General features: G+C 43.6%; 1 protein-coding gene across 1 annotated transcript in view; it reads left to right on the forward strand.

Annotated features, from left to right (window-relative positions):
* Nucleotides 1–20628, forward strand: part of LOC106599275 (serine/threonine-protein kinase WNK1-like) — a 166643-nt gene extending 146015 nt beyond the window's left edge. The window contains 5 exon segments of the mRNA XM_045712422.1: nucleotides 2803–3009; nucleotides 4167–4339; nucleotides 4342–4380; nucleotides 19701–19936; nucleotides 20257–20628. Coding sequence (XP_045568378.1) covers nucleotides 2803–3009; nucleotides 4167–4339; nucleotides 4342–4380; nucleotides 19701–19936; nucleotides 20257–20628 — 1027 coding nt within the window.
* Nucleotides 20629–23314: the final 2686 nt, after the last annotated feature.

Consider the following 23314-nt stretch of genomic DNA (forward strand, 5'->3'; position numbering starts at 1 on the left):
CTCTCTCCTCTGCTTTAGTAGGTTTACCCTGTTTCTCTCTCTTCTGCTTTAGTAGGTTTACCCTGTTTCTCTCTCCTCTGCTTTAGTAGGTTTACCCTGTTTCTCTCTCTTCTGCTTTAGTAGGTTAACCCTGTTTCTCTCTCCTCTGCTTTAGTAGGTTTACCCTGTTTCTCTTCTCTCTTCTGCTTTAGTAGGTTTACCCTGTTTCTCTCTCTTCTGCTTTAGTAGGTTTACCCTGTTTCTCTCTCCTCTGCTTTAGTAGGTTTACCCTGTTTCTCTCTCTTCTGCTTTAGTAGGTTTACCCTGTTTCTCTCTCCTCTGCTTTAGTAGGTTTACCCTGTTTCTCTCTCCTCTGCTTTAGTAGGTTTACCCTGTTTCTCTCTCTTCTGCTTTAGTAGGTTTACCCTGTTTCTTCCTCTCTTCTGCTTTAGTAGGTTTACCCTGTTTCTCTCTCTTCTGCTTTAGTAGGTTTACCCTGTTTCTCTCTCTTCTGCTTTAGTAGGTTTACCCTGTTTCTCTCTCTTCTGCTTTAGTAGGTTTACCCTGTTTCTCTCTCTTCTGCTTTAGTAGGTTTACCCTGTTTCTCTCTCTTCTGCTTTAGTAGGTTTACCCTGTTTCTCTCTCTTCTGCTTTAGTAGGTTTACCCTGTTTCTCCTCTCTTCTGCTTTAGTAGGTTTACCCTGTTTCTCTCTCTCTTCTGCTTTAGTAGGTTTACCCTGTTTCTCTCTCTCTCTTCTGCTTTAGTAGGTTTACCCTGTTTCTCTCTCTTCTGCTTTAGTAGGTTTACCCTGTTTCTCTCTCTCTTCTGCTTTAGTAGGTTTACCCTGTTTCTCTCTCTTCTGCTTTAGTAGGTTTACCCTGTTTCTCTCTCTTCTGCTTTAGTAGGTTTACCCTGTTTCTCTCTCTTCTGCTTTAGTAGGTTTACCCTGTTTCTCTCTCTTCTGCTTTAGTAGGTTTACCCTGTTTCTCTCTCTTCTGCTTTAGTAGGTTTACCCTGTTTCTCTCTCTTCTGCTTTAGTAGGTTTACCCTGTTTCTCTCTCTTCTGCTTTAGTAGGTTTACCCTGTTTCTTCTCTCTTCTGCTTTAGTAGGTTTACCCTGTTTCTCTCTCCTCTGCTTTAGTAGGTTTACCCTGTTTCTCTCTCTTCTGCTTTAGTAGGTTTACCCTGTTTCTCTCTCTCTCTTCTGCTTTAGTAGGTTTACCCTGTTTCTCTCTCCTCTCTTCTGCTTTAGTAGGTTTACCCTGTTTCTTCTCTCTTCTGCTTTAGTAGGTTTACCCTGTTTCTCTCTCTTCTGCTTTAGTAGGTTTACCCTGTTTCTCTCTCCTCTGCTTTAGTAGGTTTACCCTGTTTCTCTCTCTTCTGCTTTAGTAGGTTTACCCTGTTTCTCTCTCTTCTGCTTTAGTAGGTTTACCCTGTTTCTCTCTCTTCTGCTTTAGTAGGTTTACCCTGTTTCTCTCTCTTCTGCTTTAGTAGGTTTACCCTGTTTCTCTCTCTTCTGCTTTAGTAGGTTTACCCTGTTTCTCTCTCTTCTGCTTTAGTAGGTTTACCCTGTTTCTCTCTCTTCTGCTTTAGTAGGTTTACCCTGTTTCTCTCTCTTCTGCTTTAGTAGGTTTACCCTGTTTCTCTCTCTTCTGCTTTAGTAGGTTTACCCTGTTTCTCTCTCCTCTCTTCTGCTTTAGTAGGTTTACCCTGTTTCTCTCTCCTCTCTTCTGCTTTAGTAGGTTTACCCTGTTTCTCTCTCCTCTCTTCTGCTTTAGTAGGTTTACCCTGTTTCTCTCTCTTCTGCTTTAGTAGGTTTACCCTGTTTCTCTCTCTTCTGCTTTAGTAGGTTAACCCTGTTTCTCTCTCTCTCTTCTGCTTTAGTAGGTTTACCCTGTTTCTCTCTCCTCTCTTCTGCTTTAGTAGGTTTACCCTGTTTCTCTCTCTTCTGCTTTAGTAGGTTTACCCTGTTTCTCTCTCTTCTGCTTTAGTAGGTTTACCCTGTTTCTCTCTCTTCTGCTTTAGTAGGTTTACCCTGTTTCTTCTCTCTCTTCTGCTTTAGTAGGTTTACCCTGTTTTCTCTCTCTTCTGCTTTAGTAGGTTTACCCTGTTTTCTCTCTTCTGCTTTAGTAGGTTTACCCTGTTTCTCTCTCCTCTCTTCTGCTTTAGTAGGTTTACCCTGTTTCTCTCTCTTCTGCTTTAGTAGGTTTACCCTGTTTCTCTTCCTCTCTTCTGCTTTAGTAGGTTTACCCTGTTTCTCTTCTCTCTTCTGCTTTAGTAGGTTAACCCTGTTTCTCTCTCCTCTGCTTTAGTAGGTTTACCCTGTTTCTCTCTCCTCTGCTTTAGTAGGTTTACCCTGTTTCTCTAACCTCTGCTTTAGTAGGTTTACCCTGTTTCTCTCTCCTCTGCTTTAGTAGGTTTACCCTGTTTCTCTCTCTTCTGCTTTAGTAGGTTTACCCGGTTTCTCTCTCTTCTGCTTTAGTAGGTTTACCCTGTTTCTCTCTCTTCTGCTTTAGTAGGTTTACCCTGTTTCTCTCTCTTCTGCTTTAGTAGGTTTACCCTGTTTCTCTCTCTTCTGCTTTAGTAGGTTTACCCTGTTTCTCTCTCCTCTCTTCTGCTCGACTGACATGTTCCTGTTTGCTGTTCCAAAAAAATCCCTTCTTGAATTGTCACATTTAAGTGCATATGTTTCCATTCCTAAAACCCCCAGATGTCTATCTTCACCTGAAATGTTCCTGTGATATTAGACTGATTGGATTTGGAGAATATTTTTGGTTGATATGCTGTCTATTCAGCTCCCTCTCATCTCCTCTCCTCTCCAGGCACATGAAGGAGATCCAGGCCCTGCACACCAAGCAGAAGGATGAGATTGACTCCCTGTTCGCCAGGCTGGGCAAGGTGCCTCCAGCCGTGGTGGTCCCTCCAGCTGTAGCCCTGGCCGGTCGCAGGAGACGACCCACCAAAAGCAAGAGCAGCAAGTCCAGCCGCTGTAGCTCCTCCCAGGGCAGCAAGAGCCCCCCTGCAGCCAGGTACTACTAACCCCTGACCTCTGTCTGAACTGGTCATATCAGCAAGAGCCCCCTGCAGCCAGGTGCTACTAACCCCTGACCTCTGTCTGAACTGGTCATATCAGCAAGAGCCCCCTGCAGCCAGGTACTACTAACCCCTGACCTCTGTCTGAACTGGTCTTATCAGCAAGAGCCCCCTGCAGCCAGGTGCTACTAACCCCTGACCTCTGTCTGAACTGGTCATATCAGCAAGAGCCCCCTGCAGCCAGGTGCTACTAACCCCTGACCTCTGTCTGAACTGGTCTTATCAGCAAGAGCCCCCTGCAGCCAGGTGCTACTAACCCCTGACCTCTGTCTGAACTGGTCTTATCAGCAAGAGCCCCCTGCAGCCAGGTACTACTAACCCCTGACCTCTGTCTGAACTGGTCTTATCAGCAAGAGCCCCCTGCAGCCAGGTGCTACTAACCCCTGACCTCTGTCTGAACTGGTCATATCAGCAAGAGCCCCTGCAGCCAGGTGCTACTAACCCCTGACCTCTGTCTGAACTGGTCTTATCAGCAAGAGCCCCCTGCAGAAAACCTGACTTGTGACAGATCCCCTGCAGCCCTTGACCTCTAACCTCTTGACCTTAAGTGTGTTAGAGCCAGAGATGGAAAAGGAAGTGAGACACCCCACTCTGTTTTTTTTCTGGTTCAATTGAAGTCAACTTAGTAGACCAGACCCAACTGCTATCGCATTGGTGTCTATGGGAGATATATATTTTCTTTCAATGGTAAACGGACGGAATAAGCGATCTTCATTTATCCACGATCTTTGTTAGAGCCACTATAGACAGGTCCTGACCTCTAACCTGTGGTCCTCCTCAGTAGAGGGTATTGGCAGAGCCAGTGTGTTACAGTAGGGACTTTGTTACTGTACTCGCTTTCTCTTCTTCACAGGACTACTTGTGGCAAACCAATCTTCTCTTCTCTCCTTCCTTCACTTTTAAACCATACAGTGAACTAGCTGTATTGTTTATGATGTAACCCAGCACTCTGCACCCTACCTACCTACCTACACTATGTGTGAGAGTCACTGTATGCGTGTCTGCACTTTTGGAGGCTGTTCCCCTGACCTGTCGTCCTCCCTCCCCTGTTCTCCTCCTCTGTGTGTATGGTGTCTGTGTGTGTCAACTTCAGGCAGCACTTTATCTGCACAGAGCGCCCCCTCAGTGTACCCACCCTACCAGGCTCTCCTCCTGGCCCCTGTGGGCCTCCCCGACCCCAACCTCCACCCTGCCTCAGGGAGCCGACCCGGCCCCTCAAGCATCTCGGCCCCTCCAGTGAGAACCTGTGCTCTGCCTACACCAGCGAGCTACGCTGTCCGTGCCCAGTCTCTGTGCCCCCACCCAAGGTAGGCCCCACACGGCGCCCAGCTGCCTAGGCCTTGGCTCTCATCCCTCCGTCCCATTCGTCCTTCCATCTGCCTCCAGTAGGCCTCATTTGCCTGTTGAGGAAAAGTTAATCTTCCACTAACACCCCATACCACCACCACCCTCCCCACCCCATACCACCACCCCCAATACCACCACCCCCAATACCACCACCCCCAATACCACCACCCCAATACCACCACCCCCAATACCACCACCCCCAATACCACCACCACCCCATACCACCACCCCATACCACCCCACCCCATACCACCACCCCACCCCATACCACCACCCCCACCCCATACCACCACCCCACCCCATACCACCACCCCATACCACCACCCCATACCACCACCCCATACCCCCACCCCATACCACCACCCTCCCCACCCCACCACCACACTCAGTGGAAGCTCCATTTCTGTCTTGGTGGGGCCACTCCTATTCCTCCCACGCTACAGGGGGTGCTATTGCTCCCAGTGCAGCTCTATCCTCTCCTCCATCCCTCTCCATTCTCTCCATCTCCCTCTCTGTTCCTCAGTGTACTTACTGTTCCATTCTTACTGTGTGTATGTGTACCTCTTTTTCTCTCTCCCTCTCTCCTCTTTCTATCTCGATATACCCCTCCTCTCTCTCTTTCTCCCTCTCTCTTTCTCTCCCCCTCTCTTTTTGTACCACAGGCTGTGTAACGTTCAGCTGTGGGTCGGAGAGAGTGACCATCAAACCAGGTGGTGGCAGAAGGACCCGTTTTCTGAGTACGCCCTGCTTGGCTCTTTGTGTGTAACGCTTCTTCCTCTTCCTTTGTCTTCTTTCTCCTTCACTTCCTACTTCCTGTCATGTGATTTATCTCTTGTCTTCCGATTGGGAGCCTTTTCTCCTCTCTGGCATTTTAGCCTTTTTAAAAAATTGGCCTCATTTATAGATAATTGTAGATCAATGACTCAATGACCACTGATGAGGCATCATCACATAGATGAATGGATACATGTATCTAATGGCATTCTCTACAGTCGTGGCCAAAAGTTTTGAGAATGACACCAATATTAATTTTCACAAAGTCTGCTGCCTCAGTTTGTATGATGGAAATTTGCATATACTCCAGAATGTTATGAAGAGTTATCAGATGAATTGCAATTAATTACAAAGTCCCTCTTTGCCATGCAAATGAACTGAATCCCCCAAAAAACATGTCCACTGCATTTCAGCCCTGCCACAAAAGGACCAGCTGACATGTCAGTGATTCTCTCGTTAACACAGGTGTGAGTGTTGACGAGGTCAAGGCTGGAGATCACTCTGTCATGCTGATTTGAGTTCGAATAACAGACTGGAAGCTTCAAAAGGAGGGTGGTGCTTGGAATCATTGTTCTTCCTCTGTCAAACATGGTTACCTGCAAGGAAACGCGTGCAGTCTTCATTGCTTTGCACAAAAAGGGCTTCACAGGCAAGGATATTGCTGCCAGTAAGATTGCACCTAAATCAACCATTTATGGGATCATCAAGAACTTCAAGGAGAGCGGTACAATTGTTGTGAAGAAAGCTTCAGGGCGACCAAGAAAGTCCAGCAAGCGCCAGGACCGTCTCCTAAAGTTGATTCAGCTGCAGGATCGGGGCACCACCAGTACAGAGCTTGCTCAGGAATGGCAGCAGGCATGTGTGAGTGCATCTGCACGCACAGTGAGGCGAAGACTTTTGGAGGATGGCCTGGTGTCAAGAAGGGCAGCAAAGAAGCCACTTCTCTCCAGGAAAAACATCAGGGACAGACTGATATTCTACAAAAGGTACAGGGATTGGACTGCTGAGGACTGGGGTAAAGTCATTTTCTCTGAATCCCCTTTATGATTGTTTGGGGCATCGGGAAAAAAGCTTGTCCGGAGAAGACAGGGTGAGCGCTACCATCAGTCCTTTGTCATGCCAACAGTAAAGCCTCCTGAGACCAATTCATGTGTGGGGTTGCTTCTCAGCCAAGGGAGTGGGCTCACTCACAATTTTGCCTAAGAACACAGCCATGAATAAAGAATGGTACCAACACATCCTCCGAGAGCAACTTCTCCCAACCATCCAGGAACAGTTTGGTGATGAACAATGCCTTTTCCAGCATGATGGAGCACCTTGCCATAAGGCAAAAGTGATAACTAAGTGGCTCGGGGAACAAAACATCGATATTTTGGGTCCATGGCCAGGAAACTCCCCAAACCTTAATCCCATTGAGAAGTTGTGGTCAATTCTCAAGAAGGGGGTGGGCAAACAAAAACCCACAAATTCTGACAAACTCCAAGCATTGATTATGCAAGAATGGGCTGCCATTAGTCAGGATGTGGCCCAGAAGTTAATTGACAGCATGCCAGGGCAGATTGCAGAGGTCTTGAAAAAGAAGGGTCAACACTGTAAATATTGACTCTTTGCATCAACTTCATGTAATTGTCAATAAAAGCCTTTGACACTTATGAAATGCTTGTAATTATACTTCAGTATTCCATAGTAACATCTGACAAAAATATCTAAAGACACTGAAGCAGCAAACTTTGTGGAAATTAATATTTGTGTCATTCTTAAAACTTTTGGCCACGACTGTACATTCCCATCCTCGTGCATTAAAGTCATGTAGTTTATAACCACAGACATACAGTGTGGAGGCAGAGCCTTAAACATCTGACCCAGTCTATAAACCATGTTGATTATTATCACCTATAGCAACAGTAATGGCTCCGTAAAGCATGTTGAGCTATAAGACCGGTACAGTCTAGAACAGGGCTCTCCGACCCTGTTCCTGAGTTTTCGCCCAATCCCACTTGGAACTAACCCGATGCATCTTCTCAACCAGCTAATTGTTAGAATCAGATGTTAGATTATGGTTGGAGTGAAAACCTACAGGAGAGTAGCTCTCTAGGAACAGGGCTGGAGAGAACTGTTCTACAATGTGATAGATATTTATGTATAATACCAAGGTGAAATATTTGCCACTTGGTCCTCCACACTGATCCATTTCCACTACGGTCCCATACTCTCCACTCAGGTCAACATCTAATCATAATATTATCATGTCTAACGTTTCTTCATCCAGCTAATAATCACCCTGATTTAAACGGTTCAGGCTATACTTTTGAAGTTCTTGAATGATTGGAATGTTAATCTGGTCTGTACTACAGTACTACCCTTTAGTAATAGTTATGGTCTGTACTACTACCCTTTAGTAATAGTTATGGTCTGTACTACTACCCTTTAGTAATAGTTATGCTCTGTACTACTACCCTTTAGTAATAGTTATGGTCTGTACTACACTATTACCCTTTAGTAATAGTTGTGGTCTGTACTACTACCCTGTAGTTATAGTTATGGTCTGTACTACTACCCTTTAGTAATAGTTATGGTCTGTACTACAGTACTACCCTTTAGTTATGGTCTGTACTACTACCTTTTAGTAGTAGTTATGGTCTGTACTACAGTATTACCCTTTAGTAATAGTTATGGTCTGTACTACAGTACTACCCTTTACTAATAGTTGTGATCTGTACTACATTATTACCCTTTAGTAATAGTTGTGGTCTGTACTACTACCCTTTAGTAATAGTTATGGTCTGTACTACAGTATTACCCTTTAGTATTAGTTATGGTCTGTACTACAATACTACCCTTTAGTTATGGTCTGTACTACAGTACTACCCTTTAGTAATAGTTATGGTCTGTACTACTACCCTTTAGTAATAGTTATGGTCTGTACTACAGTACTACCCTTTAGTAATAGTTGTGGTCTGTACTACTACCCTGTAGTTATAGTTATGGTCTGTACTACTACCCTTTAGTAATAGTTATGGTCTGTACTACAGTACTACCCTTTAGTTATGGTCTGTACTACAGTACTACCCTTTAGTAATAGTTATGGTCTGTACTACTACCCTTTAGTTATGGTCTGTACTACAGTACTACCCTTTAGTAATAGTTATGGTCTGTACTACAGTACTACCCTTTAGTTATGGTCTGTACCACTACCCTTTAGTAATAGTTATGGTCTGTACGACAGTATTTCCCTTTAGTTATGGTCTGTACGACAGTATTTACCCTTTAGTTATGGTCTGTACTACAGTACTACCCTTTAGTAATAGTTATGGTCTGTACTACTACCCTTTAATTATAGTTATGGTCTGTACTACAGTACTACCCTTTAGTAATAGTTATGGTCTGTACTACAGTACTACCCTTTAGTAATAGTTATGGTCTGTACTACAGTACTACCCTTTAGTAATAGTTATGGTCTGTACTACAGTACTACCCTGTAGTTATAGTTATGGTCTGTACTACTACCCTTTAGTAATAGTTATGGTCTGTACTACAGTACTACCCTTTAGTTATGGTCTGTACTACAGTACTACCCTTTAGTAATAGTTATGGTCTGTACTACTACCCTTTAGTTATGGTCTGTACTACAGTACTACCCTTTAGTAATAGTTATGGTCTGTACTACAGTACCTCCCTTTAGTTATGGTCTGTACCACTACCCTTTAGTAATAGTTATGGTCTGTACTACAGTACTACCCTTTAGTTATGGTCTGTACTACAGTACTACCCTTTAGTAATAGTTATGGTCTGTACTACTACCCTTTAGTTATGGTCTGTACTACAGTACTACCCTTTAGTAATAGTTATGGTCTGTACTACAGTACCTCCCTTTAGTTATGGTCTGTACCACTACCCTTTAGTAATAGTTATGGTCTGTACGACAGTACTGCCCTTTAATAGTTATGGTCTGTACGACAGTACTACCCTTTAATAGTTATGGTCTGTACTACAGTACTACCCTTTAGTTATAGTTATGGTCTGTACTACAGTACTACCCTTTAGTAATAGTTATGGTCTGTACTGCAGTACTACCCTTTAGTAATAGTTATGGTCTGTACTACAGTACTACCCTTAGTAATAGTTATGGTCTGTACTACAGTACTACCCTTTAGTAATAGTTATGGTCTGTACTAGTACTACCCTGTAGTTATAGTTATGGTCTGTACTACTACCCTTTAGTAATAGTTATGGTCTGTACTACAGTACTACCCTTTAGTTATGGTCTGTACTACAGTACTACCCTTTAGTAATAGTTATGGTCTGTACTACTACCCTTTAGTTATGGTCTGTACTACAGTACTACCCTTTAGTAATAGTTATGGTCTGTACTACAGTACCTCCCTTTAGTTATGGTCTGTACCACTACCCTTTAGTAATAGTTATGGTCTGTACGACAGTATTTCCCTTTAGTTATGGTCTGTACGACAGTATTTACCTTTAGTTATGGTCTGTACTACAGTACTACCCTTTAGTAATAGTTATGGTCTGTACTACTAACCTTTAATTATAGTTATGGTCTGTACTACAGTACTACCCTTTAGTAATAGTTATGGTCTGTACTACAGTACTACCCTTTAGTAATAGTTATGGTCTGTACTACAGTACTACCTTTTAGTAATAGTTATGGTCTGTACTACAGTACTACCCTTTAGTTATAGTTATGGTCTGTACTACAGTACTGCCCTTTAGTAATAGTTATGGTCTGTACTACAGTACTACCCTTTAGTAATAGTTATGGTCTGTACTACAGTACTACCCTTTAGTAATAGTTATGGTCTGTACTACAGTACTACCCTTTAGTAATAGTTATGGTCTGTACTACAGTACTGGTACCCTTTAGTAATAGTTATGGTCTGTACTACAGTACTACCCTTTAGTTATGGTCTGTACTACAGTACTACCCTTTAGTAATAGTTATGGTCTGTACTACAGTACTACCCTTTAGTAATAGTTATGGTCTGTACTACAGTACTACCCTTTAGTAATAGTTATGGTCTGTACTACAGTACTACCCTTTAGTAATAGTTATGGTCTGTACTACAGTACTACCCTTTAGTAATAGTTATGGTCTGTACTACAGTACTACCCTTTAGTAATAGTTATGGTCTGTACTACAGTACTACCCTTTAGTAATAGTTATGGTCTGTACTACAGTACTACCCTTTAGTAATAGTTATGGTCTGTACTACAGTACTACCCTTTAGTAATAGTTATGGTCTGTACTACAGTACTACCCTTGTAGTTATGGTCTGTACTACAGTACTACCCTTTAGTTATAGTTATGGTCTGTACTACAGTACTACCCTTTAGTAATAGTTATGGTCTGTACTACAGTACTACCCTTTAGTTATGGTCTGTACTACAGTACTACCCTTTAGTAATAGTTATGGTCTGTACTGCAGTACTACCCTTTAGTAATAGTTATGGTCTGTACTGCAGTACTACCCTTTAGTAATAGTTATGGTCTGTACTGCAGTACTACCCTTTAGTAATAGTTATGGTCTGTACTACAGTACTACCCTTTAGTTATGGTCTGTACTACAGTACTACCCTTTAGTATTAGTTATGGTCTGTACTACCCTTTAGTTATAGTTATGGTCTGTACTACAGTACTACCCTTTAGTAATAGTTATGGTCTGTACTACAGTACTACCCTTTAGTAATAGTTATGGTCTGTACTACAGTACTACCCTTTAGTAATAGTTATGGTCTGTACTGCAGTACTACCCTTTAGTTATGGTCTGTACTACAGTACTACCCTTTAGTAATAGTTATGGTCTGTACTACAGTACTACCCTTTAGTAATGGTCTGTACTACAGTACTACCCTTTAGTAATGGTCTGTACTACAGTACTACCCTTTAGTAATAGTTATGGTCTGTACTACAGTACTACCCTTTAGTTATGGTCTGTACTACAGTACTACCCTTTAGTAATAATTATGGTCTGTACTACAGTACTACCCTTTAGTAATAGTTATGGTCTGTACTACAGTACTACCCTTTAGTAATAGTTATGGTCTGTACTACAGTACTACCCTTTAGTAATAATTATGGTCTGTACTACAGTACTACCCTTTAGTTATGGTCTGTACTACAGTACTACCCTTTAGTAATAATTATGGTCTGTACTACAGTACTACCCTTTAGTTATGGTCTGTACTACAGTACTACCCTTTAGTAATAGTTATGGTCTGTACTACAGTACTACCCTTTAGTAATAGTTATGGTCTGTACTGCAGTACTACCCTTTAGTAATAGTTATGGTCTGTACTGCAGTACTACCCTTTAGTAATAGTTATGGTCTGTACTGCAGTACTACCCTTTAGTAATAGTTATGGTCTGTACTACAGTACTACCCTTTAGTTATGGTCTGTACTACAGTACTACCCTTTAGTATTAGTTATGGTCTGAGTACTACCCTTTAGTTATAGTTATGGTCTGTACTACAGTACTACCCTTTAGTAATAGTTATGGTCTGTACTACAGTACTACCCTTTAGTAATAGTTATGGTCTGTACTGCAGTACTACCCTTTAGTTATGGTCTGTACTACAGTACTACCCTTTAGTAATAGTTATGGTCTGTACTGCAGTACTACCCTTTAGTTATGGTCTATACTACAGTACTACCCTTTAGTTATGGTCTGTACTACAGTACTACCCTTTAGTAATGGTCTGTACTACAGTACTACCCTTTAGTAATGGTCTGTACTACAGTACTACCCTTTAGTAATGGTCTGTACTACAGTACTACCCTTTAGTAATAGTTATGGTCTGTACTACAGTACTACCCTTTAGTAATAGTTATGGTCTGTACTACAGTACTACCCTTTAGTTATGGTCTGTACTACAGTACTACCCTTTAGTAATAGTTATGGTCTGTACTACAGTACTACCCTTTAGTAATAGTTATGGTCTGTACTACAGTACTACCCTTTAGTAATAGTTATGGTCTGTACTACAGTACTACCCTTTAGTAATAGTTATGGTCTGTACTGCAGTACTACCCTTTAGTAATAGTTATGGTCTGTACTACAGTACTACCCTTTAGTAATAGTTATGGTCTGTACTACTACACTTTAGTAATAGTTATGGTCTGTACTACAGTACTACCCTTTAGTAATAGTTATGGTCTGTACTACAGTACTACCCTTTAGTAATAGTTATGGTCTGTACTACAGTACTACCCTTTAGTAATAGTTATGGTCTGTACTACAGTACTACCCTTTAGTAATAGTTATGGTCTGTACTACAGTACTACCCTTTAGTAATAGTTATGGTCTGTACTACAGTACTACCCTTTAGTAATAGTTATGGTCTGTACTACAGTACTACCCTTTAGTAATAGTTATGGTCTGTACTGCAGTACTACCCTTTAGTAATAGTTATGGTCTGTACTACAGTACTACCCTTTAGTAATAGTTATGGTCTGTACTACAGTACTACCCTCTAGTAATAGTTATGGTCTGTACTACAGTACTACCCTTTAGTAATAGTTATGGTCTGTACTACAGTACTACCCTTTAGTAATAGTTATGGTCTGTACTACAGTACTACCCTTTAGTAATAGTTATGGTCTGTACTACAGTACTACCCTTTAGTAATAGTTATGGTCTGTACTACAGTACTACCCTTTAGTAATAGTTATGGTCTGTACTCAGTACTACCCTTTAGTAATAGTTATGGTCTGTACTACAGTACTACCCTTTAGTAATAGTTATGGTCTGTACTACTACTACGCTTTAGTAATAGTTATGGTCTGTACTACAGTACTACCCTTTAGTAATAGTTATGGTCTGTACTACAGTACTACCCTTTAGTAATAGTTATGGTCTGTACTACAGTACTACCCTTTAGTAATAGTTATGGTCTGTACTACAGTACTACCCTTTAGTAATAGTTATGGTCTGTACTACAGTACTACCCTTTAGTAATAGTTATGGTCTGTACTACAGTACTACCCTTTAGTAATAGTTATGGTCTGTACTACAGTACTACCCTTTAGTAATAGTTATGGTCTGTACTACAGTACTACCCTTTAGTAATAGTTATGGTCTGTACTACAGTACTACCCTCTAGTAATAGTTATGGTCTGTACTACAGTACTACCCTTTAGTAATAGTTATGGTCTGTACTACAGTACTACCCTTTAGTAATAGTTATGGTCTGTACTACAGTACTACCCTTTAGTAATAGTTATGGTCTGTACTACAGTAATACCCTTTAGTAAAAGTTATGGTCTGTACTACAGTACTACCCTTTAGTTATGGTCTGTACTACAGTACTACCCTTTAGTAATAGTTATGGTCTGTACTACAGTACTACCCTTTAGTAATAGTTATGGTCTGTACTACAGTACTACCCTTTAGTAATAGTTATGGTAGGTACTACAGTACTACCCTTTAGTAATAGTTATGGTCTGTACTACAGTACTACCCTTTAGTAATAGTTATGGTCTGTACTACAGTACTACCCTTTAGTAATAGTTATGGTCTGTACTACAGTACTACCCTTTAGTTATGGTCTGTACTCCCTACTGCAGCCAGCAGGCGGTCTTTTCTTCTTTCTTGTGTTTGCCCCATTGATATAGTTAATGCGGAGAACCTTAGCAAACTTCACATCCAGAAACCCCACCTTTCTCCAACTTACCATGTGCTGTACTCAGCCTCATCACATCCCATCATCTCACCATTGAGCTAACTGATAGGAGAGATCCCACCCAGCCAACCAGATCCATGTCTTCCATTGCAAAGCAGACAAAAAGGAAAGACAAGCAATTGTTTCTTACCTGTTGAGTTGATGTAACTTATTCTGACTGGGTTTGACTCAATGAAAGGAGTTTTTACGTTCATTGATGGATGTTAAGTTTGTATGAATGCCTTAATGATCCCTCTGCAGCTTACACTCCAGCCAACCTCTGCTCTCCACCCCTCCACTCCTATTCCCTGCTCCCTAAACCCTACAACTACACCCCTATCCCCAGCACCCTACACCCTGTCTCATTAGCCAAGGGGAATGAGCTGTAGAGAGGATCCGGATTTACCTCAGGAGGAGTGCTTGTTTGTGTTTTAATTGAAAACACTCAGTATGCTGTAGTCTGTTGTAGAAGGGTGAATGATTAACACACACTTTCTCCTCCAATCCTCACGCTCTCTCCGTCCGTCCCACGCTTCACATTTTCTCCGTCCACTCTTCAGGGAAGATGGTGAAAAAAGTCTGCCCCTGCAACCAACTCTGTAGTAATTATCTATTTTATGACCTTTGCCCCTCACCCCTACTGCCTCGTCCACCACCCTCACTCTCTGCACCCCCCTGTTAGGGTTGCAAAGTTAAAGAATCTTTCCCAAATGTCCCAGGTCTTCCAGAAATCCCAGTTGGAGGGTTCCCTCCTGCTTATTCTCTTTCTGGAAAACCTGGGAATTTTGGAAAGGTTACTGGAATTTCGCAATCCTACACCCTGTTGCTCTCTGCTTTGAGTGTCTGTGCACTGACTGCCCTGTGGATGCCAGCTGTGGCTTTGGTCATGTGTCGGGGTCCACAAGGCTCTCCTCTCACAGGCTGACTTGAGCATTTCTCTGTTGTGACGATGACCCCATTCACATGATCTATTACAGCGGTTCTCAAAGTGGGTTCCGTGGCCAGATGTATAACAATGTCTTCTAAATGTCCTTTTTAACTGATTTACAAAAAATTGTCCATGGGATCCATGGAATACGTTTTGAGGGTGTAATACAATGTCATATTATTCATTTTCCATGTCTGTTCTTAACCCTGGGTGACATGGGCCTGCAGAGGCTCACAGGGATATTGGTATCCACAGTACTCAACCAATTATACATTTTTCAAGTCAATACATCTTGTATTCCTCAAAAATGTTTGGGCAACATAAATAAACAACTGAGCAAGTGAGCGTGAGGAAAAGTACATTAGTGTCTAGTTTGAGAAACAGAAGCCTCACAAGTCCTCAACTGGCAGCTTCATTAAACAGCACCCGCAAAACACCAGTCTCAACGTCAACAGTGTCAACAACGTCCCGACTCCGGGATGCTGGAGTTGCAAAGAAAAAGCCATATCTCAGACTGGCCAATAAAAATAAAAGAATAAAATGGGCAAAGAACACAGACACTGGACAGAGGAACTCTGCCTAGAAGGCCAGCATCCCGGAGTCGCCTCTTCACTGTTGACGTTGAGACCGGTGTTTTTTGCGGGTGCTATTTAATGAAACTGTGAGTTGAGGACTTGTGAGGTATCTGTTTCTCAAACAAGACACTAATGTACTTGTCCTCTTGCTCAGTTGTGCACCAGGGCCTCCCACTCCTCTTTCTATTCTGGTTAGAATCAGTTTGCGCTGTTCTGTGAAGGGAGTAGTACACAGCGTTTTATGAGGTCTTCCGTTTCTTGGCAGTTTCTCGCATGGAATAGCCTTCATTTCTCAGAACAAGAATAGACTGACGAGTTTCAGAAGAAAGTTCTTTGTTTCTGGCCATTTTGAGCATGTAATCAAACCCACAAATGCTGAGGCTCCAGATACTCAACTAGTCTAAAGAAGCCCAGTTTTATTGCTTCTTTAATCAGACACAACAGTTTTCAGCTGTGCTAACATAATTGCAAAATGGTTTTCTAATGATCAATTAGCCTTTTAAAATGATAAACTTGGATTAGCTAACACAACGTGCCATTGAAACACAGGAGTGATGGTTGCTGATAACGGGCCTCTGTACGCCTATGTAGATATTCCATACAAAATCAGCCGTTTCCAGCTACAATAGTCATTTACAACATTAATTTACAGCAATGTCTACACTGTATTTCTGATCAATTTGATGTTATTTTAATGGACAAAAAAATTGATTTTCTTTCAAAAACAAGGACATTTCTAAGTGACCCCAAACTTTTGAACGGTAGTGGCCAGAAGTTGAGAATGACACAAGTATTCATTTTCACAAAGTCTGCTGCCTCAGTTTGTATGATGGCAATTTGCATATACTCCAGAATGTTATGAAGAGTGATCAGATGAATTGCAATTAATTGCAAAGTCCCTCTTTGCCATGCAAATGAACTGAATCCCCCAAAAAACATGTCCACTGCATTTCAGCCCTGCCACAAAAGGACCAGCTGACATGTCAGTGATTCTCTCGTTAACACAGGTGTGAGTGTTGACGAGGTCAAGGCTGGAGATCACTCTGTCATGCTGATTTGAGTTCGAATAACAGACTGGAAGCTTCAAAAGGAGGGTGGTGCTTGGAATCATTGTTCTTCCTCTGTCAAACATGGTTACCTGCAAGGAAACGCGTGCAGTCTTCATTGCTTTGCACAAAAAGGGCTTCACAGGCAAGGATATTGCTGCCAGTAAGATTGCACCTAAATCAACCATTTATGGGATCATCAAGAACTTCAAGGAGAGCGGTACAATTGTTGTGAAGAAAGCTTCAGGGCGACCAAGAAAGTCCAGCAAGCGCCAGGACCTTCTCCTAAAGTTGATTCAGCTGCAGGATCGGGGCACCACCAGTACAGAGCTTGCTCAGGAATGGCAGCAGGCATGTGTGAGTGCATCTGCACGCACAGTGAGGCGAAGACTTTTGGAGGATGGCCTGGTGTCAAGAAGGGCAGCAAAGAAGCCACTTCTCTCCAGGAAAAACATCAGGGACAGACTGATATTCTACAAAAGGTACAGGGATTGGACTGCTGAGGACTGGGGTAAAGTCATTTTCTCTGAATCCCCTTTATGATTGTTTGGGGCATCGGGAAAAAAGCTTGTCCGGAGAAGACAAGGTGAGCGCTACCATCAGTCCTGTGTCATGCCAACAGTAAAGCCTCCTGAGACCATTCATGTGTGGGGTTGCTTCTGAGCCAAGGGAGTGGGCTCACTCACAATTTTGCCTAAGAACACAGCCATGAATAAAGAATGGTACCAACACATCCTCCAAGAGCAACTTCTCCCAACCATCCAGGAACAGTTTGGTGACGAACAATGCCTTTTCCAGCATGATGGAGCACCTTGCCATAAGGCAAAAGTGATAACTAAGTGGCTCGGGGAACAAAACATTGATATTTTGGGTCCATGGCCAGGAAACTCCCCAGACCTTAATCCCATTGAGAAGTTGTGGTCAATTCTCAAGAGGGGGTGGGCAAACAAAAACCCACAAATTCTGACAAACTCCAAGCATTGATTATGCAAGAATGGGCTGCCATCAGTCAGGATGTGGCCCAGAAGTTAATTGACAGCATGCCAGGGTGGATTGCAGAGGTCTTGGAAAAAGAAGGGTCAACACTGCAAATATTCACTCTTTGCATCAACTTCATGTAATTGTCAATAAAAGCCTTTGACACGTATGAAATGCTTGTAATTATACTTCAGTATTCCATAGTAACATTTGACAAAAATATCTAAAGACACTGAAGCAGCAAACTTTGTGGAAATTAATATTTAAAACTTTTGGCCACGACTATGTATATATTTTTTTTAAATCATCCCTTTTACGCCCAAATTTTGTGGTTTCCGTTTGGTAGTTAGTCTTGTCCCATCACTGCAACTCCCGTACGGACTCGGGAGAGGCGAAGGTCGAGAGCCGTGCGTCTTCCGAAACACGACCCAACCGAGCCGCACTGCTTCTTGACACAATGCCCGCTTAACCCGGAAGCCAGCCGCACCAATGTGTCGGAGGAAATGCCGTACACCTGGCGACCATGTCAGGAGTCGCCACAGGAGTCGCTAGAGCGGGATGGTAAAGGACATCCCAGCCGGCCAAACCCTCCCTAACCCGGACAACGCTGGGCCAATTGTGCGCCGCCCATGGGTTTCCCGGTCGCGGCCGGCTGCGACAGAGCCTGGACTCAAACCAGGATCTCTAATGGCGCTCTGATGCAGTGCCTTAGACCACTGCGCCACACGGGAAGCCTTACAATTATAGTTTTAACAATGTTTTGAGGTTATATAGTGTTTGTTCCTTTGTTTACAAACATTGGAGTAAAACAAGGTTATATTTTGGGTTCTGATGGGATATGACAATTGAACTAAGCACATGAGGCATTTATAAGTTCGATTTTTCAAGAATAATTGGGTACATATTAAGAATGTATAAGTCAGAAAATTGATGTAGCAAGTGCTGATTGCCTCTTTAAACATAAGGTATTTACGTTATTGGCCAACCTAAAAAAGATTTAATCTCGGAGTCGTTGCAAAGTGAATGGGAGTCATCCAGACCACTAAATGCTGAAGTCATTTTGTGATTCAGCTGCCCCCCTCCTCCTTCCCCCATCTCTTCTAGTCTAGAGCATGGCTTGTCCTGTGGACTCCACTACCCAGAGTTCCACTGGTGCTGCAGTCATGACTCAGTGTATTGCTGCTTTTACGTCATGGCTTTTCCCCCCACTAATTTTCAATTTTTCCTTTTTTTATAAAATGTTTTTTAACCTGACTCAGTAGTTTGTCAGAAATGCCAAAGGTTATGCCTCTTCAATGATTGAACTTAGTGTATCTATCAAACAGCAATTACATTTTAGGAGTTTGTTTTTCTATCATATCTTAATTTATTGTTTGCAAAGGAAATGCATCAGGTCCTTGAGTCCTATTGCAGCCAGCTACTGCATGGCTACTGCATGTATGTGATTGTTGTTGCCTTCGATTGTTGAGATATTGCAGTAGGCGACTGTGAAAAAGGAGCTGATGTATTTTCCCATACTCACTCTCACCTCTGGTGTATTTTGGGTTCTGGCTCTGCTTCCAGGAAGAGAGGCACTAAACAGCTAACCTTTTAAAGCTTGTTTGCAGCTCAATTCCTCTGTTCTCATGTAATGCTTGCTGTAATATAATGCCTGTTAGTGTTCAGGAAGGCTGCTGATACGGAATGACTGTAGACAACATTAGATAACATGTTGTTTTGAAATACAATTCATTAAGTCTCCAAACGTAAACCACCATGATCTTAGGTCTTGGCCCAAATTAAATCCCCAAAATGTATCTTGTGAGAGATGGGTCATTTTAGCTGTAAGTCTAAGCTAGTCATTGTTGATCTATTGAACATTTTATCTGCAGACAGTGAATGTGTTTTAAAATGGAGAATGTTCTGGTTCATTCACGGTGATGGACTAGACTAGTGTTACAGCTCCCTCTGCTGTTCATATGCAGAACACATTTGTCAGATTAGATGAGATATTTTCATCCTGCTAAATGTTGGCCTAGTTTATCAGATGGAGGCTGAAATACATGCCTCAGAGTGGATCATAATGTGTCATAGGATCCTGTCCTGACACGTTGACATAGCTAGAGTATGTCATTAACCAACGCAAACACATTGACACCCACACAACTACCTACTCTACATATCCCATAACCCTCCTCTCTCTCTCGCTCCCTTTCGCTCTCTCTCGCTCCCTCTCTCTCGCTCCCCCTCACTCTCTCCCCCTCTCTCTCTCCCTCCCTGTCTCCCTCTCCCCCTTTCTCTCTGCTCTCCCCGTCTCTCCAGGGACCAGCAGCACCAACACAGTGAGTGGTCCAGGAGGCCAGGGTCCAGGACCAGGTTCAGGGGGTCAGAACCAGGGCCAGCCTTCTCCCAACCCCCCTCAACAGGGCCGGAAGGGCACGTTCACCGACGACCTGCACAAGCTGGTTGACAACTGGGCCCGCGACGCCATCAGTCTGTCCCAGGGCAAGAGTCGCTCCAAACACCAACAGCAACCCTCACAGGGACACAGCTACCAGGTGAGTAAAGACAGACTCTTTCTAGTATAGTAACAAAAATAACATTCTCAAAAGGTCTTATTCATCAAAATAATGGGATGCTCAATCCTTACCAATATAGTCCATGTTTGATTGTGTTGCTTATTTGAAATATAGATTACTGGAAGTGAATGTTATGGTGTTTGTAAGCTGGAACATGAGTTGTAGATATGGGTCCTGGTCCAACCTCCACGTAGCATAGCTGAGATAGCTCTGGCCATGTAATGTAGGTGGTATGCTAGTATGGATATTGGAGAGCAGCCATGCAGTATCTCACCCTGGTGTCTCTTCTCCGTCTCCAGGCGACCCCGTCGACCAATAAGGGCCGTAAGTTCTCCGCCCCGAGTCAGCTGTGCCCCAGCAACGCCTCTTCCACCCCCGCTACCTCTCTGGGAGGCCGCAAGGGCTCCTTGTGTCCCCCTCCCCAGTACGGCGGGGTCGGGGCATGCTACCCCTCCTCTACTGCACCTTACAGCAGCGCCCAGTGGGTGGGATCCACGGGGTCCACAGGGCCGGGACAGGGTCAGGCCGGTATGTTAGCCTCCTCTCAGCCCCTGGTTGCCTCCTCCTCGCAGTACCCCTCCTCTGCCACTGGGGGCAGGGCTCCCTGCAGGGCTTCCACCACATCAGCACTTTGCAGAAATCCGTCAGCAACCCTGGAGGCCCCAACCTGAGGACCACGTAGTGTCCATGAGGGGATGTTAGCCATGCCGGGCTGAGGGACTGACAGACTGAGGGAGAGAGAAATGAGGAGAGAAGGGTGTCTGTGTTACAAGGGGGAGAGGGGCTTGTGTGTTACAAGCAACATCATGGTTGGTGGGACTGTATTGAATGTGAATGAGCTGGCTGTGAAGAGGAGGAGCAGGAGAGAGAAGAGTCAGCTGCTGTGTGAAATGGTTCACCACACTGCCCTCTTCTGTTTCCCTGAAGGATGACAGGAGAGGGACACACTCCCCCTCTCTCCCCCACCCCGAGGTCAACTGTAGGCCTTGGGGGTCGAAGAAATACGCAAAACGCGACAAGGAATACCAATGGACACGAGTGCAATGTTAAGTGGCCAAAGAGGGTTAATGTGACAATTACTATTGTAAAATGTGTGTGTGTGGTGATGGGCTTTGTTCCTTCACTGACTGGCTTTTACATGTACTCTATAGTAGAGACCAGAGCCTTGTACTGATCTCAGAGAGGAGGGATGGAGGATAGTAACAGACCTTTCCCCTCTTACCTATCTGAGCCCCCCTGCCTGTTCAGCTCCTCCTGCTGGTAACTGACCTCCAGAACAGAGCTTTAAGTGACCGTACAGTACTATACAGCTCCTCCTGCTGGTAACTGACCTCCAGAACAGAGCTTTAAGTGACCGTACAGAACTATACAGCTCCTCCTGCTGGTAACTGACCTCCAGAACAGAGCTTTAAGTGACCGTACAGTACTATACAGCTCCTCCTGCTGGTAACTGACCTCCAGAACAGAGCTTTAAGTGACCGTACAGTACTATACAGCTCCTCCTGCTGGTAACTGACCTCCAGAACAGAGCTTTAAGTGACCGTACAGTACTATACAGCTCCTCCTGCTGGTAACTGACCTCCAGAACAGAGCTTTAAGTGACCGTACAGTACTATACAGCTCCTCCTGCTGGTAACTGACCTCCAGAACAGAGCTTTAAGTGACCGTACAGTACTATACAGCTCCTCCTGCTGGTAACTGACCTCCAGAACAGAGCTTTAAGTGACCGTACAGTACTATACAGCTCCTCCTGCTGGTAACTGACCTCCAGAACAGAGCTTTAAGTGACCGTACAGTACTATACAGCTCCTCCTGCTGGTAACTGACCTCCAGAACAGAGCTTTAAGTGACCGTACAGTACTATACAGCTCCTCCTGCTGGTAACTGACCTCCAGAACAGAGCTTTAAGTGACCGTACAGTACTATACAGCTCCTCCTGCTGGTAACTGACCTCCAGAACAGAGCTTTAAGTGACCGTACAGTACTATACAGCTCCTCCTGCTGGTAACTGACCTCCAGAACAGAGCTTTAAGTGACCGTACAGTACTATACAGCTCCTCCTGCTGGTAACTGACCTCCAGAACAGAGCTTTAAGTGACCGTACAGTACTATACAGCTCCTCCTGCTGGTAACTGACCTCCAGAACAGAGCTTTAAGTGACCGTACAGTACTATACAGCTCCTCCTGCTGGTAACTGACCTCCAGAACAGAGCTTTAAGTGACCGTACAGTACTATACAGCTCCTCCTGCTGGTAACTGACCTCCAGAACAGAGCTTTAAGTGACCGTACAGTACTATACAGCTCCTCCTGCTGGTAACTGACCTCCAGAACAGAGCTTTAAGTGACCGTACAGTACTATACAGCTCCTCCTGCTGGTAACTGACCTCCAGAACAGAGCTTTAAGTGACCGTACAGTACTATACAGCTCCTCCTGCTGGTAACTGACCTCCAGAACAGAGCTTTAAGTGACCGTACAGTACTATACAGCTCCTCCTGCTGGTAACTGACCTCCAGAACAGAGCTTTAAGTGACCGTACAGTACTATACAGCTCCTCCTGCTGGTAACTGACCTCCAGAACAGAGCTTTAAGTGACCGTACAGTACTATACAGCTCCTCCTGCTGGTAACTGACCTCCAGAACAGAGCTTTAAGTGACCGTACAGTACTATACAGCTCCTCCTGCTGGTAACTGACCTCCAGAACAGAGCTTTAAGTGACCGTACAGTACTATACAGCTCCTCCTGCTGGTAACTGACCTCCAGAACAGAGCTTTAAGTGACCGTACAGAACTATACAGCTCCTCCTGCTGGTAACTGACCTCCAGAACAGAGCTTTAAGTGACCGTACAGTACTATACAGCTCCAGTAGAAGTCCATTATGGTAGAGTTGTGTAGCATGTTGAGGAGATGTGAGGAAGGTTATGGGGTGAAGGAATGAGCTTGTGAGGCCGAGGTGTGGGACTGGTGCCATGTATGTAGCTGGTCAGGCAGTGTTGACATCCGGAACCACATGTACTGCTATTCCTATATATCATTTAGGATGTACATTGGTGTGTGTAGGTGGAGAATCAGTAGAAAAGGCCTGGGGGTTCATACTCTACTCTACCCCTCCTGTTGCCATGGGATGCAATAAGAACACAATAGAAACCTCCTCCTAAATATAATAAAAACACATAGTGACCTTCATTAGGAAACAAAACAATCCATGACCAGATTCAGAATGTCTTTTTTTAAGAGTTTGGGTTTATGATGATTCCATGTTTAATTAGTGTTTTTATTTTTTTCCTCTGTCCCCATTGAACTGAGGAGACCCTTCTGTAGCATGATGAAAGGGTTTACGCTAAGGTTGACCCTCCT

Source organism: Salmo salar, unplaced genomic scaffold, assembly GCF_905237065.1.
Source record: "Salmo salar unplaced genomic scaffold, Ssal_v3.1, whole genome shotgun sequence".
Lineage (NCBI taxonomy): Eukaryota > Metazoa > Chordata > Actinopteri > Salmoniformes > Salmonidae > Salmo > Salmo salar.